General features: G+C 51.7%; 1 protein-coding gene across 1 annotated transcript; it reads left to right on the top strand.

Moving 5' to 3' along the window:
• Positions 1 to 751: 751 nt before the first annotated feature.
• AKAP1 (A-kinase anchoring protein 1) lies at positions 752 to 13,482 on the top strand. The gene is made up of 11 exons (XM_039720743.1): positions 752 to 1,271; positions 4,366 to 5,986; positions 7,269 to 7,402; positions 7,918 to 8,044; positions 8,293 to 8,423; positions 8,504 to 8,681; positions 9,331 to 9,481; positions 10,127 to 10,194; positions 11,084 to 11,157; positions 11,691 to 11,756; positions 11,894 to 13,482. Exons 2-11 carry the CDS (start codon positions 4,390 to 4,392, stop codon positions 11,951 to 11,953), a joined length of 2,586 nt encoding a protein of 861 aa, XP_039576677.1. The 5' UTR covers positions 752 to 1,271; positions 4,366 to 4,389; the 3' UTR covers positions 11,954 to 13,482.
• Positions 13,483 to 19,668: the final 6,186 nt, after the last annotated feature.

The raw sequence follows: 19,668 nt of genomic DNA, 5'->3' as shown, positions 1-19,668 counted from the left end.
TAAGTACAGAGAGACTTCCCTGTTGGCTTCTTTTAAAATAAGTGCCACCCAGTTTGAGATCTTGCTGGCCTGGCTCCTACCTGTCTCTGGGCGTTTGTAGCTCCTGGGTGACGCTGTCTGAGCTCCTGGCTCTGGCTGCTGTTGGGTTTGGTGGGGTACTCCAGGCTGGCTGCCCGGAGCACTGGGGAGGCTGTGGGATCTGGTGGCCAAGTGTGACACCCTGGTGATCCAGAGTGTGTGATGCAAGGGCTGGCAGGCTGCTGTGGCTTCCCAGCTCTCCTGTAAGCTCAGGCCCAGGGCTGCTGCTGACCTGCATGGGAGAAAACCCCCTGTGCTCTGCAGCTGGAGCAGCTGGGAGCACGTGCTGCAGCAGGACCTGGCAGGAGGTCCCTCTGTTGTGGATGTTCTGCCTCCTTCATCTTGTGTGAAGCACAAAGAAGCTGCAGTTAGATAATGCAGTGCCACGTGCCAGTTTAGCTTTCGATGAAAATATGCCTCATGCCAAGGGTGGGTTATGTAAGTCCTTACGTCTGTTTCAGTGCAGCAATTTTTCTTATTTTAATCTTAACAGTAGGGCCCCCAGTTCCTTAGGTTTTTGTTAACTCCTGTTCTTATGCCTCCTATAAGGCAGAGCATGTGCTACCAGTTATTTTTAGCATGGAAAAATTTAAGAGCCCACGTGGTCCCATTTAGTTTGAACCATGCCAGCCTGTCCAGTTCTCTTTCACCCAGATAGTATTTATTTCCCAAGTGCTGCTTCACTAACCACAGGGTTTGTCAGGAGGCATCCTGGCCTTGCTGTTGAAGCTGCATTTCCAATTTGCTCTGTGATCCTTTAGGACGGGCTTTAATTCCAGCCTTGATTTCCACAGCTTTCAGAGTTTGGAAACTCTCAAGTGCAGGGCAGAGGGAAGCGGAGGAGCCAGGACCGGCTGAGGTACATCCCTGCAGAGCATGGGGGCTCAGTCACTTGGGAGTCACCCTGGCCTCTCTCCTGGTGGAGACTTGAACCAGCTCACCTTCAGAACAGACCTCCTTGTGTGTAGAAAACCCTGAAATTCTGAGCAAGTGCTTGCTGAACTCCTCTCGGACCTGGAGAATGAATTATCTGGCATCCCCGGGAACCTCGTGCTGCGAACATTTCTGACCTTATAAGGCTGTGAGTGCTCAGGGCTCTGTGTCCTGGCCAGGAAACAAGGTGGCTTAGAACTGCTCTGGGACCCTAATGTAAACGAGTAGAGTAAATTGGCTGTCCTTGGCTTTTTCCTCAGGTAGGTAATGTGTGCATTTTTTCTTCATCTCCTTGCTCTTTACCAGCAGTTTTCCATAAATCAAGTCAGGACACAGACTTGGAGGGCTGACTGACCCCTACTCTCCCCTTGGTGCCTTGATCCCATCCTGACGTGTTGTGGGAATTATTTAGCAGGTTGGAGAAGTCTCATGCCCTAGCTGCAGCTCTGCAGCCCCATGATAGGTGTGACATTTAGGCCGGATTCCCGGCGTGCCAGAGGGAAGTGGAAGTGGCTGGTGCTGGGGTGAGCACATACAGTGTGTGAGCTCTGCACTATTTATGGTGCAGGACTGTTGGGGCCCTGCCTCTTGGGAGTGGTGCTGGAGATACAGCATTTTCTGGGGGCTCTGGCTCCTGCAGGCTGCTCCTGTCCTGTCCTGTCCAAAGCCTCTGGAGCTGCTGCATTTCCCAGCTGGCTCCTCCTGCCCGGAGAGGGAGAGTGCAGGCCCTGCTGGGCCGGGCTCCCTCCCACTTGGCACTGCTTGAGGGCATGTGATTTGACAAGTTGCCATTTTCTGTCCTGCTGCTGGCAGGAAAATCCCAGGCTTTCCTCCCCCAATGTGTTAAAATGATCCCATTGCCACTGCAGTCCCGAGCTGGCTGTCAGATCGGCAGGGGGAGGTGGCTTGGTTGCTCTGGGACAGGTTGGGAAGTGGCTGTGGGCTTTGGGAGCTCTCCTGGGGGAGGAGCAGTGTCACAGCCCTTGGGATGGGCAGGTTTGATCCGCTGTCCTCGGGCATCACGTGCAGCCAGGCTGTGACCAGCATGGCAAGGTCTGCCAGAGCCTTGCTGCCAGCTCTGCGTGAGGAGATGTTTGTTGGTGTTGAGCCGTTCCCCGGCCAACCCAGCACTCTGGGATGTCTGCTGGCATCTCGTGCAGAGCCACTGCCCTTCAGCCTGCTCTGACTGGTGGGAGGATGTGCAATTCCCGTTTAACATGATTCTGGTAGGATGCAGCTCTGGCTGAAATAATAAATCAAAAACATGAAATCAAATGAGCATTGCAAGAGCCGTCAGCTAATCCAGCAGTCCCCATCATCCAGGTATCGTAGAGGAGTGAAGATCTGTATCCTAAATGATGATAATGTTCAGAATGACTCACAGAGCTGTTTTGTCTGCCAGACTTTAAGACAGGCTTGTCCCTCTGGGGCATCCTGCGACTGTCTCCCTGTGCTGCAGAGCTGTGTGGGACTATGGTTTGGACAGTTGGTGCAGCTTAGTAGGGAATCAGATAATAATAGGGCTGTCTGTTTAATTGGGAATGCTTGCTGGGAATGGACTTATGTGAGCTACTTTAATTTGGGTTTGTAGTATGCCTGAGAGACAGCTTGTAGGGTAGTTCTGCATTAATTACAACAACTTGGGCACGCAGCAGATGAGCACTCACAGCTCACAATGTGCCATTGTTCTGGGCAGCATAGATGGGGAACCTTTTGTTTTGGGAATGTACAGGCTTCACCCTTTCCATTTGCCAGCTTCCAAACACAGAACAGCCGCAGTATTGCCTAGGTTTGTTGGTTTTTAATGTGAGATCCCAGATGTTGCCACTAACAGAGGTTCACACCCTCAGCAGTGAGCCCTGCTCCCTGACTGCATAGTGGGAGTAACTGGGATTTAGTTACTTCTTAGTTACTTAGTTTATTTAATCAGATACAAATGTCCTATGAACACACAGGTCTCTGTGTAGAACAACGTAAATGCCTTATTTGTGATGTACTGGGACTATTACTGAACTTAAATCGTGTCTGCAGCTGACCTTTAATTTGGGATTGAACGAGCAATTTTCTAGTCCCTGCCTTTGCCACTCATTCCTTCATTTGTGTGCCTCAGTGTCTGGGCCCTGCAGGAAGCAAGGCAGAGTCTGAGTGAGTGTGGGTGAAGTTGTGTGGATGCTCCTGTGGAGTGGAGAGTGTGGCTGGAGGAGGTGAGAAATCTGGGGTGAATATGAAATTATCTGGGGCTCTGACACTGGGGTTGAGCCCCAGGGAGGCATGGTTTTGTCTCTCAGCTAGAATGTCATCAGCTCCTTGTGCAGATTGTGGCCTGCAGGAGTGTTGCACTGGGAGCTGTGGTTGGGGTGTTAGTCCTGATAACAGAGGGGGTTTTTTGGTTGAGACACACTGGGGCCAACTGCCTTGGTTGTCCTCTCTTGTCATAGAAATATTATGCTTCTAAAGAGGAACCAGATAATGCTCTTTTCCAGTGGGTGGCTCCCATTTCTAAGATTTTGCTATCTCCTGAAAACAATCTTTATTTTTGTTCCTTGCTGGCAAGAATCTTGAGGGCTGTTTGGATTAAAGCCTGTCTGTGTAAGCACCCTCAGACACGTGGTGTTTTGCTTTAATTCCTGTGCAGTGAAAATATAAACTGTAAGTGCTTTGCAGCAAGGCTGTTTGGGATGTGGTAACAGTTTAGCTTTGCATTCCAGTTGCAGACATTCCTTAAGGAAAAGGGAAGGCATGGGAGCCCTGCCTCCTGTGACTCAGGTGAGGCTTGCCAGTGAGGGAGCACGACTGGGTGTCCAGGGGAGAAAGAGGTACAGGCCTTGCAGAGGAAAAGGGGGAGTCAGGGGAGTGGCAGCTGTCAGTGTAGTGAATTTGGATGTAGAACAAACTTTGGAGCTGCATTGCTAAGGCTTTATGAAGTGTGTGTTGTCAGGGTCCAGAGCCCTCGGGAGTGGGGTGCTGCCTTCCAGGGGAGAGCTGTGTGCCAAGCTGTGCCAGGGAATGCTGTGGTCCAGCTGGGCTGTGAGCCCAGCCCGGGGCTGCAGGAACCAGCCCTGCTGGGGGCAGGGCTGACCTGCAGAGGTGTGAGGCAGAGGAAGCAAGGGGAATTAAGTGCAGAGGTGAGGAAGGTGAAATCATTGAGTGTAACGATGAGGCATGTCCAGATATCCCTGGTCTTGGGTAAGGATCTTGTTCTGTGGCGTGCTGGCAGAGCAGAGATGTGGATTTTTAGAGCAGCTGGAAAACAAGCCTGACCATGCTAATAGCAATACCTCAAGGCACTTACGGGACCTCAGCCTTCCTGTCACCTTCCCTGGGCTATTTTAACATGATTTCTGTTTCTCCTAGGTGTAACTGCTGAAGCTCTCCAAGATGGCTTTACGCTTCCGCAACTTCGTCCCGTACGCCATTCCTGGGGTGCTGGCACTTCTGGGCTGCTGGTGGATCTACTCCTGGAGAAAAAAGCACTCAGGCTATTGCAACAAACCAGCAATAGCCGTTGAAAGGGAGAAGCAGGAGGAAGTGTCAGAGAGTGCTTCACGTCCCAGACCAGAAGCATGTGTCCCTCGAAGGCTGCCTCTTTTGTCAGAGGAGTGCCTGGAGAAGCCAGCCCCCACCTCCCCGCTGCCCACGACGCCCTCTCTCCTGCCCCCAGCTCACGAGAGGCCAGAGCTCTCACGGGACCTCCCAGCCCTGTCGGCCACGGCAGCTGGGCCCAGCCCCCCTGACGACAGTGAACAGCTGGAATCCTCGGGAGGATCTCGGGAGGGAAGCGGTGTCCCTGCTCGTGCCTCGCTGCCTCTGCCCTCTGGGAGCACAGAGTGTGACCAGAGCGTGGTGCTGAGCCCCACGCTGGGACAAGGCTCGGGGGCGAGCCAAGGCCAGCAGCCCCCCCTGACACAGGAGCCTTTGGCAGACACGGAGGACAGCAGCAACACGGAGCAGTCAGATGAGTCCAAGCCCCCTAAGGAAAAGCAGGAGCAGATGCCAGGAATTGTGCAGTCGGATGCTGGCTCTGTGGCAGCCTGCTGCTTGGGATTGGAGAAAGAAGCCAGTGCCCCACAAGCCTTTCTCAAGCAAGCTGAAGTTGTATCAGGTCACGAGGATTCTGCAGTGAGTGTGTTACCAGGGAGTTTGGAGTCTGCCTGTCCAAAGCAGTCCAGGGAAGAAGAGATGTCAGAGTCCATCACTGGTGCTATACCAGTGTGTCACAAGGACACACAGCCAACAGGCGATGAGTTGGAAAGAGAGAAGATTGGAGGAGTGAGTTTGGACAAGGAAGTTGAGAAAATTGAGCAAGTAGCAATACAGATAATTTCCAAGGTCATTTTGGCAGCAACTGAGGAGGTGCTGTCGGGTTCTGCAGGCGATGCATCCCCTTGGCTCTGCCAGGCCCCTGCCAGCCCTGCTGAGGCTGCTCTGGGCACGGAGAGTGCTGCTGCCTCTGCTCAGGTGCCTGTGGAGGGAGCCACAGGCCCTGATGAGAGCGTGGCTGCGGGGAGCAGTGCAGAGGAGCACGCTCAGGGTGTGACAGATTGCTCATCACACGGCTGTGGGGCCAGCCCTGTTCAGGGGAGCACAGAGGACTGTCAGGTGAAGAGCTGCGTGTGCAGGGAGTCCCAAGGAGTTGGTCGGACTCATGTGGAGAACTCTCTGGAAAAGTCACCTTTGTCCATGGAGGACTCTGGGTATGGCACACACACACCTGGAGGTGGGACGAGTGCAGAGGAGCCCCTGCAGAGCACGGTGCTGTCTGTCACATCAGACCAGCACTCGGACTCCCTGAGCACATCCTCAGCCCCAGACACGTCTGCTGAGCAGAGCTTGGTACCAAGGGAGCCTCCCTCTGCTCCGGGGCTGCCCGAGGGCAGCACGGTGCCCTACAGCAATGGGATCCTGAAGGAGGACGGGCCAGACCTGAGTCAGGAGTGCAGCAGTGCTCCAGGGACAGATGGAGATCACTCAGAAGGTAAGGCACTGGAACATCCTCCTGCAAAAAACAAAGTGAACAAGCATTGCTGGGGAGCACCTTGCAGGTGTGAGACCTCATACCATGGTTTCTGGTGACCTCTGGGACCCCCTGGGTGCTTACCCCTGTTTATGGGCTGCTGCTCACAGGAAGGTGAGGCAGGTTCTGAGGTGCTGCTGGAGGAGCCAGAGCAGAGCTCTGATGAACTGTGATAAAATCAGCTGGTTGCAGAGCAATTACCCTGAAGCCTTTTTATTTGGAGGGGCAGGTGCACGCCAAGAAATCCCAACAGGGAGCAATATTCATGGAGTTCCCCCATCTGTCTGTGCTGCTTTTCCCTTGTAGATGCTGGATGATGTGTGCCTGGCACAGTACATGCAAAGCTGTCTGAGCAAACATTAGCCTGTGTGACCTTGGGGATGGATGTTAAAATCCTTTGTAGGACCCTGTGGTGCCAACAGCCCTTAATGACAGGGGATGTCTCTTGTAATTGCTACAAAGCAGTTGGAACACTGCTTGTTGCAAGACATGGGGGTTGAGTTTGCCAGCAATGAAGGATTGAACCCACAGAATGTTTTCACTAGTGAGAGTAAGCCAGCAGGAGAAGGTATTGCCTTGTTGTGAGTGCTGCTGTGGCAGGAAGGTCCAGGAGTGCCTTGTGGAGCCTGGTGGCTCTGAGACACTGAAGTGGGGAGAGGGGAATACAGCGGGTAAAGCTGGTAAGGTGGCAGTGTTGGACAACAGGTCACCCAGCTGACCTTCACATTCAGGCTGTGAGCCTTAAATGTTCCCTTTGCCTACAAAGCCAATGCCAACAGCTGCACCCTTGGCCTTTCTCAGCCTCTGTGCTCTGTTACCCGTTAAGATGTGGCAAATGTGAAGCAGCTCTTGGGTTCATTTCCCTCTTTGGTCTCACTGGATGGTCTGAATACTTGTGAGCAAGTGAGGATCTTCATGCTTGTGCTTGTTAATGGGGAGGAAGGACCAAGCTTGTGTGACACTGGCTATATCTGAGATCTGGTCAGGAGGAGGCTGTTGCAATTTGTCCCTTTCCCAGGCAGAAATGTTCCTTTTATTGGCTGATGGTTGGGGAGCAAAATACACTTCAGCTCTTGCACCTTGTTTCTTCAAATACAGGGCAAATTTGGGCAAAAGGCAGCCCCCTGCCATGCCTCATAGTGGGCACACCTGGCACTGGGGTCACTCTGCAGCCCTTCCCTTTGTGGTGGGAATGTAAGTGTGGGTCTTGGGGGCTCTCTGAATGCCTGTGCCTGTCTCGTAGGTTCAGATGTAAATAGTGTGGATTTTGTGGACAGTGGCAGTGCCATGAGGAAGACAGTGGCTCGCCAGAACGCCAAGCTGGAAGGAGGATCCAGCAAGCCAGACTTCGTTATCTGGGAAATCGAGGTCCCAAAGGTAACCAGCTGCTGGCCTGCTCACCTTCCTGCCCTGCCCTACACAGCCACCTCCTGGTCCTCCCAGTCTGCTGCTGGCTCTGTGCCATCCTGGGAGATCAGCAGCCAGTCCAGGACGACTGAAGCATTCTGCTCCTGTCAGGACTCACAGGAGTGAAGAACCAGTGCACGGCTGTAAACAAGCAGCACTCCAGGGCTACACCCAGGGCAATGGTGCTTGTTGAACTTGCTATTCCCCATTATCTTCCATCCAGCCTGGAAGTGAATGCTTGGAAAGCATCCAGGAGGCTTTGAGGGTACACAGGTATTAAGAGCAGGGGATTATCAAAATGAACTGTGCTTACTGGTCTGAACTCATCCCAGACCCCCTGAACTCTGCACTGTCCAGCACTGGCTTGTATTTATCCTGCCTGTGACAGAGGAACTGAGAATGTGGATGGTGTAAGCCAGAGAGAACAGAGATGTTTGATCTGTGATTCTCTTCCTGACTGTTGCTTTCTTGTCCCTTTCCTGAAGGAATTAGTTGGCCGCTTGATTGGCAAGCAGGGGAGGTTTATGAGCTACCTGAGACAAGCGTCTGGTGCCAAGATTTATGTCTCAACACTACCTTATTTCCGTGACTCCCAAGTGTGTCACATCGAGGGTGAGTGGAATGTATCTCTATTCATGGTCTAATCTGTATCTTGGGGGACTTAATTAGATGAGCAAGGAATTTAAATGGGTTTAGTGGCTTCTGAGTCCAGTGCTTTTCAAAACTCCTCTGGGCAACCTGTTGAAACTTCTAAGGTAGTGCAGGATGATTGTGGCAGTTGTACTTCTTCAAGTGACAGGACTGGAGGTGTCCTCAGCATGCCCGTGCTAGAGACTTCCCATGGGATTTTTGTCTTCCAGGGACCTCGCAGCAAGTGGAGAAAGTCCTGAGCCTGATTGGCAAGAAGTTCAAAGAGCTGTGTCTCACCAACATCTACACCCTCCCTCCGCCGATGCCGCTGCCGCTTCACTCCCTGCTCGTGTCCGCCTGGGTGAGTCCCGGCCCTGCCCGGCCTGGGGCTGCAGTTTGCAGTGCCACAGCACTCATGACAGTTTCTCCTCCCCGTGGCAGCTGTTCCTCCCCGACGGAGTCACTGTGGAGGTGGTGGTGGCACACCAGGTGGATGCAGGGCACATGTTCCTGCAGCAGCACACGCACCCCACGTTCCACGTGCTGCGCAGCCTCGACCAGCAGATGTTCGCCTGCTACTCCCAGCCTGAAATTCCAACCCTGCCCACGCCAGTGGAAGGCAAGTCATGGATGCTCACACATTGTTCTGTTGAGAAAGTTCTGGGCTCCTGTGCAAACCTGTTGTCCCCGAGTCAGGCGTGGGAAGTTCCCAGTGGATGAGGATGTGATGGCTCACGTGTCATCTCATCTTTAAGCTGCTGCCAGAGTACAGATGTTGCTCTGCTCTCCCTTGCCCTGCTCATCCCTGGAGTACCTCCCAAGCCACATAGCTGCATGTTGAAATTCAGAGTGAGATCAAGCCTGTCTCAGGTTATTTCCAATCAACCTGGCATCTGGGGTATTTCTGCTGCTCCCACACTTCATAGTGTCACTGTGTCCGTGTCTGTCACCGTGTCTGCACCGGTGTGAAGGGTGCATCTCATGGAAAGGGGCTGTGTATTCCTATGTGGAGACAGAAGGGAACTGGCTACCTGGGCAGGGCAGCTTGGTTGTGGTGGACAGAGCTGAGAGTAAAACCCATCAGTTCTGTGTCTGAGCTGCAGGCCTGGTGTGCTGGGGCTCTGGGGGATATTGGAGGAAGATGGAAGCAGCCTAAGAAATGCTGTTGGTTCTCCACAGATAAATGAGCAGCACTGCTCATGCCTGAAGTGCTGATTTTTGGAAATCTACTTATCCTGAGCCTTTCTCTGCATTCTGGTGTTTTGCAGTTGGTATTATCTGTGCAGCTCCAGGCCTGGATGGGGCATGGCTCCGGGCTCAAGTCATCAGCTACTTCGAGGAGACCGATGAGGTGGAGCTCAAATACGTGGACTATGGAGGATATGATAAAGTGAAGGTTGACACACTCAGGCAAATCAGGTCTGTAGATCCTCTCCCATGGCCTGAGGCCATGTCTGGCTCAAATCCCAATCAGAGGAGTCTGTACAGTTTGAATTCTTAAAGGTTTTTCCACAGCTGAAGTGGGAAATGGTGGAAAGGTTCAGCTCAGCAATGAGTGTGGGTTCTTGGGAGCACAGCAAGATCCTGCAAGGCTTTTTTGAAGGGAGGGGAGAGGAAATGGCAGCTTCTGCCACTTCAGTGTGGAAGCTGAGGAAGAGGAAGCCTTCAGGAAGCCTTGAAGTATAATTGATTGATGAGCCAGGAATAAGCTCCCAATTCTCTATGCTCCAGCCCCACTCTGGGACAGCTGTGTTGGATCAGGGGTTTCTTACACAAGCACAAATTAAATATTTGATTGTGCCCCAGAGCTGGGAGACAGGCAGCACAGCCTCCCTGGTGGAGGTGGGTTTTGCTTGGAGCCTGATCCAGCTTGGCATGTTAATCAGACAATTTATTGCTGCTCTTAGATTGCTGGAAGAATTGTCTGATTTTTATTTTTTTTGTTTGACTGTCATTAATTTAAAACTGAATTCCTGTAAGAGCAATTTGATTAATCAATGTCACATTGAAGAATGTAGGAGTGATTTAAAGCCCTGTTCTTACTCTGATCCTCTTTTCTTTAAGGTCTGATTTTTTAACACTACCTTTCCAAGGAGCAGAAGTTTTACTTGACAATGTGGTGCCACTTCCAGGTAAATGGAGCTCTTGATGTACTGTTGGCCCTTCTCCTGCAGGTTTCCATGGATGTCAGATGTGTCCAAGTCATGATTCTGTCTAAACCTTCTACCTCCTATTGCCAGTGCAGCCTCTGATGTGACAAGAGGAAGGATTGGAGAAATTGTATTGTATTCTTCTAAATGTGCTAGCATGGCATAACCTGTCAGAATCCAGGGGAAAGATGATAAATGTCCAGACTTTTTCCTGCTTGGAGGAGACAATGAATTACTGTCCTAAGCAGCAAGTTGGCAGGACTGGCAGGGCGTAGGTGCAGTAGCTGTAACTGCTCTAATTCTTCTGTCACAGAGCTGATGTAAATGCAAACTTAGTTTTTAATCTGCACACAAATACCTGACATTTTCCTCCTGAAATGACTGATTTGTAGAGTTCTGTGTTCAAACGCCAAGGCTGCAAGCACTGGGAGAATGTCAGTCACTGCCTAGAAACACTTGGGTTTGCTTTTTTTTGTCCTTGGCTCTGCTCAGGTGCTGGGCACCTGTGGTGCAGACACTTTGGGTTCCCAGTGCCAGGGGTGCCCTCAGTGCAGGGTCAGCAAAGCCCTGAGGGACCTGAGCTTGGTTTCTTGAGGATCAAAACAGCAATGGCAGCTCCAAGGTGCTGCAGAAATGTCTTTGCTGTCTTTAAAGCCTCCTGATTCATCAGCTACTTGTGTTTACCTGCTTGTGGCTGGTGGCTGTAGGAAGTTTTTTCCTTTCCCTGCAGAGCCAGCAGCTCCAGGGGTGGGATCAGCTGGTTGTGAGGGATCCCTGTCTGTAGGAGGGCAGAATATTAGCTCAGTAGTCCTTCCTGGCCTGTAAGGTCTGTGGAGGCCTCATCTGTTTGCTCTGCTCTCCTTCCCCACAGATGAGGATCACTTCTCCGCGGAAGCCGACGCCGCTGTCAGTGAGATGACCAGAGGTGCTGTCCTCGTGGCACAGGTACAGCCCTGGCTGGACAAGTCTGGTGGCACTGCTGCTGTCCCCTGCCCTGCACTCTGTGTTACACAGAGCCCAAAGCCAGAGCCTGCCTCTGGGGAGGTGCTGGGGCTGGGAGCTTCCATCAGCCCTGCATAGGGCTGGGAGCTTCCATCAGCCCTGCTTGGGACTGGGAGCTTCCATCAGCCCTGCTTGGGACTGGGAAGGGATGAGCATTCCCTCTTGTCTCTGATGCAGGCAGGGGAGGGGAACCTGGTTGTATTTACAGAGCACAGCAGGGCCTGGTGTCCAGCAGATCCACGGTCCCTGGGTCTGCACTGCTTTGCCAGTCCTCAGTTTTTACACCACAGACATGTGGGGTCTGGCTCCAGCTGGCCAGAGGCAGCACTGGGACATTTGGTGATGTCCCAGGGACTTGCAGGCAGCACCTGCTTGCAGTCCAAAAGTGCTCACCGCTTCTGAAGTGGGCTGTGGCTGCCCATGTGAGTGAATTGGGACCAGAATTGCTGCACACTCATGTTTTTCTGTGTTTCCAGGTCACAAATTATGACAGTGTCACAGGGCTGCCACTGATACAGCTGTGGAACTTGATGGGAGATGAGGTGGGTATATTGATGTATATGCTGAAAACTCCTTAATCATAAGCCTTCTATTGTTGATTAGGAATTTTGAGAACCAGTGTTTGTTGCTGTGGCCTGTTCACTTATCTCCTCTCTGGGTTTTTTCCCCCTCCCTTTAGGTGGTGTCAATAAACAGGACTCTGGTGGAAAGAGGGTTTGCTCGGTGGCTCGACTACTAGCAATGTCCTAGATGCCTTGACTACTCTTTCTGCAGAGAAAAAACAAAAGACAAAATCTTGTTTTGCACTGTTACAATTCGGTTTGGCAACTTCCCCCGAGGAGACCCTTCACACCTGCCTGCGGAGTTCTGTGGTCCATTGAAACACGTTTTGCTCAACTGTTACCATTTCACTAGAACAGATACCTCATCTCCTGCAAGGGGGTGTTCAAAGCCATAATGACAGATACTGTAGCTTTAAAGCAAAAAGTCCTCCCTGGCCTCTGCTCAGAATTTAAATGGGAAAGATCTAAAAGCCTTGGGGGTGGCAGGAGGCAGAGGCCCCCGAAACGGTGACCACGCTTTGGCTCTGGCTGTGTCTGCCCCACGAACTCAGAGTCTGCTTTTCCCAAAAGTTACATCGGTTGTCCTCTTTTTAACAGGCCCTGCCTATGAAATTAATGAATGTTATTAAGGAATTTAATGTTCAGTTATGGATTTTTCTGTATTGTGCCAGTAACCTGCACAAACAGCATCCATCTTGTGTCTTCCTTGCGCCAGGAGGTGGAGGAGTTGCGTTCCTGTGTCTCACTGCAATCATGGATTTTAGGCTTGATCTGCTCTCCCTGCAGGGGCTTGGAGTGCAGGATGTTACCACTACAAGTTTTGCTCTGAAATGTCATGTATTTAAAGAAAAGAAACTGCTTGCCAAGCCCAATTGTAGTTTATATTTTTCTAGCCGTGCAAGTCTGTAAATATATATTAAAAAAATCATTGTAATATTTTGTACAAGAAAAACACTGGAAACAAAGGGAACTTTACAGAAACTTTTTCACACCAAAATGTCCTATCTAGGTAGAACTGGTATGGAGTGCATTAGGGTAGCCAAATCATTTGGAGCATCTGAATGTTGGGAGTGTTTCAGCTCTGTATGAGGATTAGTGTCCCCTTAGGTTGCTGTCTGGTTGAAATTGTGATCGCTGCATCCTTTGCTATGTTGCTGTACAGATCTGTTTAAAAAAAAAAAGTAACAACTTGGCATTACTCTTGCAGTGGTGTTCTCTCTCAATTTTTTTTTTTTTGTTGCTCCTTTTTAGATTTCTATTACGTATTTAAAATTTTGCTCAAGTAATTTAAGCTGACTTAATGCTCTTAAAGACATGCCCTCTAATGTGTATCATTTTAGATAGGGATTGAGCTGGGATTTATTGCTGGCATGGAAGACACTTGCCAGAAACTGTTGATGTAGTCAGTCCTCAGAAGCTGCTTCAGGTGGTTCAAGGATGTGCTCACATCCTGTGAGCTGACACACCAGGGCATCACACATGTGACATGGCCTAGGCCAGCCTTTAGCCCAGTCCCCTGTGCCAGGGAATGGTTATATCCTTTCTTGGAGTTCTCTCCTGGTCCATGCTTTGATTTAATGTTCATGTTTGCAGTAACATCCAAGGAAAACTAAATTGGGTAACTCGGATCTACAACAAATATATCCTTTTGGAATGTTTCTTTCCATTTCAATTAAAGCTCAAATTTTAAGCTGTCTTAGTGAAACTGTGATGACTTAAGAGCCTTCCTTTCCTGCCTCCATTAGGGCAGCCCTGGGCTCCTGTTCTGCACCCATGGCTGGATGTGTCACTGCTTATTGTCCATGGCAAAGTTTGGCTTGTCTGAATGTTGGGTGTTTTCCCTTCTTTGAGAGGTGTCAGAGTCAGGAATCTACAGCGGGTGGGGAGCTCTGCCAGCCTCAGCTCTGTGTTTTCCTCTGGCTCTGCACTGTGGAAGAACATCCTGTTCCTATTTGTGTTGAGAGCTGCCTGGTTTTTAAACTGCAGTAAAATAGAACATTGCAGGGGGAGAGGAACTGAAATAAGGAGGTGTTGGCAGGTAACAGATACACAGCTCTTTCTTCTTTAAAATCACAAATCTCAGTCTATAGAGGAACATAAATGTGGGGGGCTATTTTAGGTTTGGGTTTTATTTTGTATTATGGATAAAAGTGAGTGGATTTGCTGAGCTGGGGAAGGGTGTAGTTGAATATGGACTGCTTGGAAAAGGCACAGGTCAAAAAAGGCCCAGGGGAGGTTGTGGCAGTGGTGCTTTGTGCCCTGTCAGACCTCAGGGACGAGGCTGTGCTGGCTTTGGAGCAGGTCGTGCTGCTCATGAATCCATCAGTGGCCCCTGAGCAGCTCTGTAATCCTTGGCTCAGGCCTGAGGCTGAGCACAGGCCCAGGGAGCTGAGCTGTCCCAGGGGGTGCTTTGACTGGAGCCCTTCCAAGGGGCTTTTCCCTTTGGAAAGTGGTGATGCCTCATTTATCACCTCCTGGAGAGCTTCCACGGGCTGCATGGCACACTCCAGCCCCTGCAGGCCCAGATCCCCTCTCCAGGCTCTTTCCATGGATGAGAGGTGCTTCCTTAGAGGCCTCCTCATGGCTGCTGGCCCTTGTCCTCCTGCCCAGGGTGGAGGATCAGGAACTCACCCCTGGGCAAGCAGCTCCTTCCTGCCAGCTCCTCTGCAGTGCCAGGGCTGCTCTTTGGCAGGGCCTGCAGCTTCAGTCACCTCTGTTTCCTCCCCCCTTCCTTCCCCACCCTGTTTAAAAAAAAAAGGCAATGATAGAGGAAAAATTCTGGCTTCACTGGGCAACAGGGTGAGGATGGCAGGAGGAGAGACGTGGGGCTCTTTGCCAGAGGAATGTCAGAGCAGTTGTGCCCTGACCCCCCGGGTCCCAGCTCCAGCACTGAGCCTGGTGCCTCTCACAGCCTGTGCTTCACAGGGGAGCTCCCCTCTGAGTTACTGCAGGGGCATTTGGGGCCACCTATCCTCCTGACCTTCACAGCTCCCCGTGGCAGTGTGTCCCACAGCTTAATTACGTGTGAGTGGGAAAAGTGCTTCCTGTTTCTTTTCTGAATTGCCCAAAAGCCTCCCCAGCTCCTCTGTCATCCCGGAGCCCAGGAAGGTGAGTAATGGCCCTGCTGTGGCTTGGCCACAGTGCCCCTGAGCTTACAGCCTCCTCTCCTGTGCTGCCTCAGGCTGAGCTTTGCTCCTGGGGTGGAGCAGGGGCTGCTGACTTCCCCACAGACCCTGTGCCCTGCACCCTTTATAGCCCTGCAGGGCCTTTGCTGACTGAACATGTGCTGGCAGCTGAATCAAGGCTGCAAAGCTGCTGCACATGCCCAGCATGTGCATGGTGTTGGTGTCTGAAAGCAGGTTTGGATGTTTCTTACAACACTCTCAATCCTCGTGGAAAGCAGGAGAAGACAATGGGAGTTGTGCTGTAGCTGTCACTTCACCAAGGTTTTAACCTTCCCCTGGGAGAGGGATCAGAGGGACTCTGGTTTGTGCACTTCATGTCCCAGCTTCAAAACCCTGCGTGTTGCCTGGGGGATGTGACTCTTTTTTTGTGCCCTGACTCTGCAGTTTGGATTCAAGAAGGCTGAAGAGACATTTCACGCTGTTTCAAGTGAGGTGCCCTCATTTCTGGCTAGCAGCACTCTCAGTAAGCCGTGGCTCTGGCTTTCTCTGCTGTGTGTTGTCTGTTGCTCTCCAAGTGCACCTGAAGCACTTCTCTGGCCCTCAAGTACCGTTCTTGTTGGCAGCCGTGAGTGGCAGCATGAGCATCTCCTGCTTGTCACAGCCCCTGAGCTGTGCCTGGTGCAGGATGTTCCCTGGCTGCTCCACATCTCCCAGGGCGGCTGCTGGGGCCTCCAGCTGCTCCAGCCTCTGTTCTCCCCCAGCTTTCCTGGCCCCAGGGCAGGGGGATGCTCAGGGGGGATTCCAGGGAACCAGCCCTAAGGGTGACTTGTTCATCACTGCAAAAGTTGTTTTGTCAGAGCAGGAAGAAACGTTTGGCTGCCCTGTCAAGCCTGTAGCTCTAATTCTGCTATGGGCCAGTGACACAGCTGCTTTTCTGTGGCAGAAACCAGTGTGTCATTGCAGGACGGGGTGAGGGGTGGCAGGGTGAACTGCTGCAGGTGCCCAGCCCTGTCTGGGGACAGAAACACAGCACACATGATGAGGAAAGAGGCGTAGTGGAGCAAAGTTGGTTTGCTTTTTTTGTCTCTGCCGTGTCCCCTTTACACCTGCACCCCAGCCCATCCATCCCCTGCCCAGGAGCGCGGCCCCGGGATGTGCACGGAGGGAGCAGCAGCCCCGGGATGTGCACAGAGCAGCGGCCCCGGTGGCGAGCAGGAGCAGCCCCGGGATGTGCACAGAGCAGCGGCCCCGGTGGCGAGCAGGAGCAGCCCCGGGATGCGCACAGAGCAGCAGCCCCGGTGGCGAGCAGGAGCAGCCCCGGGATGTGCACGGAGGGAGCAGCAGCCCCGGGATGTGCACAGAGCAGCAGCCCCGGTGGCGAGCAGGAGCAGCAGATGGCACTCGAGCACCGGCCCAGCCCCGCTCCGCTCGGCGGGCTCGCAGCCTTGAAGGGAGATGGATCAGCTCAGCCGTACGCTGCGTCTGTAGGACCTCGATTTACATGCCTGGGATGTTCCTCTCTGCTCGCAGGTCCAGATTGTATCTCTGCTTGTGCAGGTTTGTCCTTACACAGTGTCTGGATGTGAGACGATAAAGGGAGAGTGTTACTTTTCACTCACAGAGGCAGACCCCTAATTTGGTTGGATGTGTTTTGTGGTCGTGGCATGCCTTTCCCTCTGAGCTGCCTCAGAACACAGAAACAAGACTTTTTCTCTTTCTCAAATAAGATCATTTTGTCCCCCCAGCCAAAATTAAGTGAGCTTGTTGTCCTCCCACTGAAAATGGACTTGCAAGTGCAGAAACTGAAAAGCAAAGTTCAGCATGATTGTTACAGAGGCATCAGCCAGAGAGGTGTGAATGAGTCAGGGAAAAATGTTCCTGTTGAGATGGTGACAGTGTGTGCTGGGATGCAGAGAGCTGCCCTGGCTGAGGAGCTCTGGCTCCCCTTGGAGTCCCAGCACTGCTGCTGCTCCTGGCAGAGCTGTGCCATCCCAGGGCTGGCTGTTTGCAGGGACAGTGAGCTCCCAAGCCCTGACCCTGCATTCAGATCAGGCTCATTCTGCTCTGGCCCCTGGCACTGCCAGTGGCAGCTGAGAGTGCACAAACCCCAGGGGGTGTCTGTGTCAGGCTCTGTTTGCTCGGGTTTTGCCCTTGAACAGGGCAGGACACCCAGGGTGGGTTTGCCCAGGAATGGGGAGGAAGCACTTGCCCCTGCATCTGCTGAGCACCCCAGGCTGAGTGTGCTGGGCCCCCCATTACTGAAAATGGGGGGGGGAAAGCACTGGTGAGCCCCCAGCTCTCCCATGTGTGAGACCCACACAAATCCAGGGGTTTTTGTCAGCAGCTTGACCTCTCGGGCAGCGTTCTGGCTCTGCAGGGAAGAGGTGCCCTCGTTCTTCCCCTTGCCTGACTCCTCTGTAATGGAAGGGCTAAATGCTCATTACTTTTCTTGTAGCCTTTTCCACTTGCCAATCAAACGTGTCTGGTTGGGGTTTGTTTTGTTTCTGTGTTGCTGGGGCTGTGCAGGATCTCCATCTCACTGTAATTATGGTTCCATCATTGTCTTGGCACAGAAACATCTGCGATCTCCACTTCCCTGTTTCTTTGGAGAATTTCGTGGATCCCAATGACCTTCTATTTTCCATGACATCTCAGTGCATGCAGCTGTTCCTCTTGCGTTCCCCTGTCTCTCCATCTTCCTCTTTTTTTTCCTATCAGCATCTCCAATGCATTTGGAATTTCAGTTCATCTGCTTATCAAATCAATATCTCGCCTTGCCCCCCGCTGCCTTCCCTCTGAGCACAGCACATCCCAGCTCCTGCCGGGGCCCTCGCTTTCCTCGTTCCACATTTGAAACTCCATTTTCTCTGGCTTTTTATTTTGATTGTGTTGTACCCTTTGGCTGTCTGGGTGTGAGGCCCATCAGTGCTGCAGCTCCTCCTGAGCAGTGATGTGCTGTGGGATGGATGGATGGATGGATGGATGGATGGATGGATGGATGGATGGATGGATGGATGGTGTTGCCACTCAAGGTGATGTCACTGCTGGTTGCTAATGACAAACTGAGCAAAGCTGGAGTGTGTGAGGAGAGGAGCTGTGCTGGGGCAGTGAGGAGACTGGAGGAATAGAGGCTCAGCTGCTGATTTTGTGTGACCTTGTTGAAAGAACGTGGTGTCCATGAGAGTGATGAACAGAGATACTTCAGTTTTTATTCTGTTCTGGCACCTTTTATTACTAGGACTTTACTCGTATACCTATTCTCTTAAAAAATATTAATTAAAAAATCAGTCCTATAGCTGCTGCAAAATGACTAATAAAACTCTGGGATATGACAGGACCTTAAATCTCTGCTTTGCTTCTGTCTGAAAAGTATGCATCCCAGTTCTCCACCTTCCTCTTCTGCCTCACCTGCCTGCATGGCAGGACCCCAGCCTGGCACAGGGCACTCCATGAGGCTGCAGCAAAATGAATCCTGAAAATATTAAAGGCACATGGATTTTTGTTATTTTACTCACCTTCAACCCATGCTCTGTGTACATCTGAGATAAAATATCCTATTCTTGAAAGGTTTTGCAGAAGTTTGGCACCTGGAAGGTGTGACAGAGGAGTGGAGAGCAGGGAGCTGTGGAGGTAAGGAATCACACAATAACTTCATAGATAAATGGAAATAGCATCATGTTTGCAGCACAGCTTTTCCTCTTTCAGGGCTGTGTTTATGCAGAGCTGGGTTTTGTACAGATCTGCATTGCATGTGGGTGCTTGTACCTAAGTAGGGCTGTGAAATCATGGATTAAGGGTTCTAGTCATCCAAAAGGAGGGATGTGGCAGTTGGAGTGGATAATGACTCCCTGATTGGGGAGGAGAAATGCTCCCATGGAGATGGGAAGCAGCAGGTTAGGTAAGGACTCAGCTCTGTGTCCTCACCCAGGCAGAGCTGTCACCAACAGCAATTCCTGGTCCCTGGGGACGAGGCCAGGGCACCTTCCCTGGGTATTGCCCCTGCACAGGCAGAGGTGCACAGGAAGGCACAGCAGCAGCCTGGCTCCAGCACGGGGCTCAGGTGTCGGGCCAAATGGGGATCTGGAATGGGCCAAATCACAGCAAATGGAGTGGGAATTGCATAGGGAATAAGTGTTAGAGGGAATAATCTGCATCACTTAACGCTCCAACGACTCTGAAATAATTGGCTGCTTCCTGGGCATATCCAGAAGAGCTGAAGTGTTCTCCCTGTTGCCTTTTGCCTGGTGATCTTCCAGAGACCTGGTTGTCTGCCTCTCCCTCACCCTTTACCTCCTGGGCCCCCCTCCCTCTCATTCCTCCCAGAGTTTGTATTTTTCCCCCAACAACGTCTCTAAAGAATCACAAATGTGTAACGTGCGTCCCAATGCCTGGATTTTAATAACGTGCAGCAGCCCCCATCAGCACAGGCAATTTCACATTCAACACATTATTGCTATTTAAAGCGCCGAGGTATAAAAATGATTGGCAATCCAGCTCTGCCAGCCCGCGCCGCCGCTGCCAGATTGTGATTTTTAATATTGGCTGCTCTGCGCAGTCGTTCCCTCACCTTTGACTTGCAGATTTCCCAACGTCAAAATAGCAAAATCATTTTGGGTTGTACCAGGCACATTGCTCGCTGCTGAAAAGAAGCAATTATCATTAAATATCCCCCTGGCTGGATGTACACAGACACACCCACAGGGCTGGGGCTGCTCCGCGTTGCCAGCCCAGCCTTTCTCCAGCTTTGCAGACATCCCTTACCTGAG

This window comes from Passer montanus, unplaced genomic scaffold, assembly GCF_014805655.1.
Source record: "Passer montanus isolate IOZ18808 unplaced genomic scaffold, ASM1480565v1 scaffold44, whole genome shotgun sequence".
Taxonomy (NCBI): Eukaryota; Metazoa; Chordata; class Aves; order Passeriformes; family Passeridae; genus Passer; species Passer montanus.
The sequence above is the reverse complement of the archived record's forward strand: the minus strand, read 5'-3'. Positions and strand labels throughout refer to the sequence as shown.

Bases quoted from the DNA above. Each gene is read 5' to 3' on its own strand.
- AKAP1 (XM_039720743.1), top strand. From the start codon at position 4,390: ATGGCTTTACGCTTCCGCAACTTCGTCCCGTACGCCATTCCTGGGGTG. The intron at 7,403-7,917 runs GTAACCAGCTGC...CCTTTCCTGAAG, and splicing joins GGGAAATCGAGGTCCCAAAG to GAATTAGTTGGCCGCTTGAT. The intron at 9,482-10,126 runs GTCTGTAGATCC...CTTTTCTTTAAG, and splicing joins GACACACTCAGGCAAATCAG to GTCTGATTTTTTAACACTAC.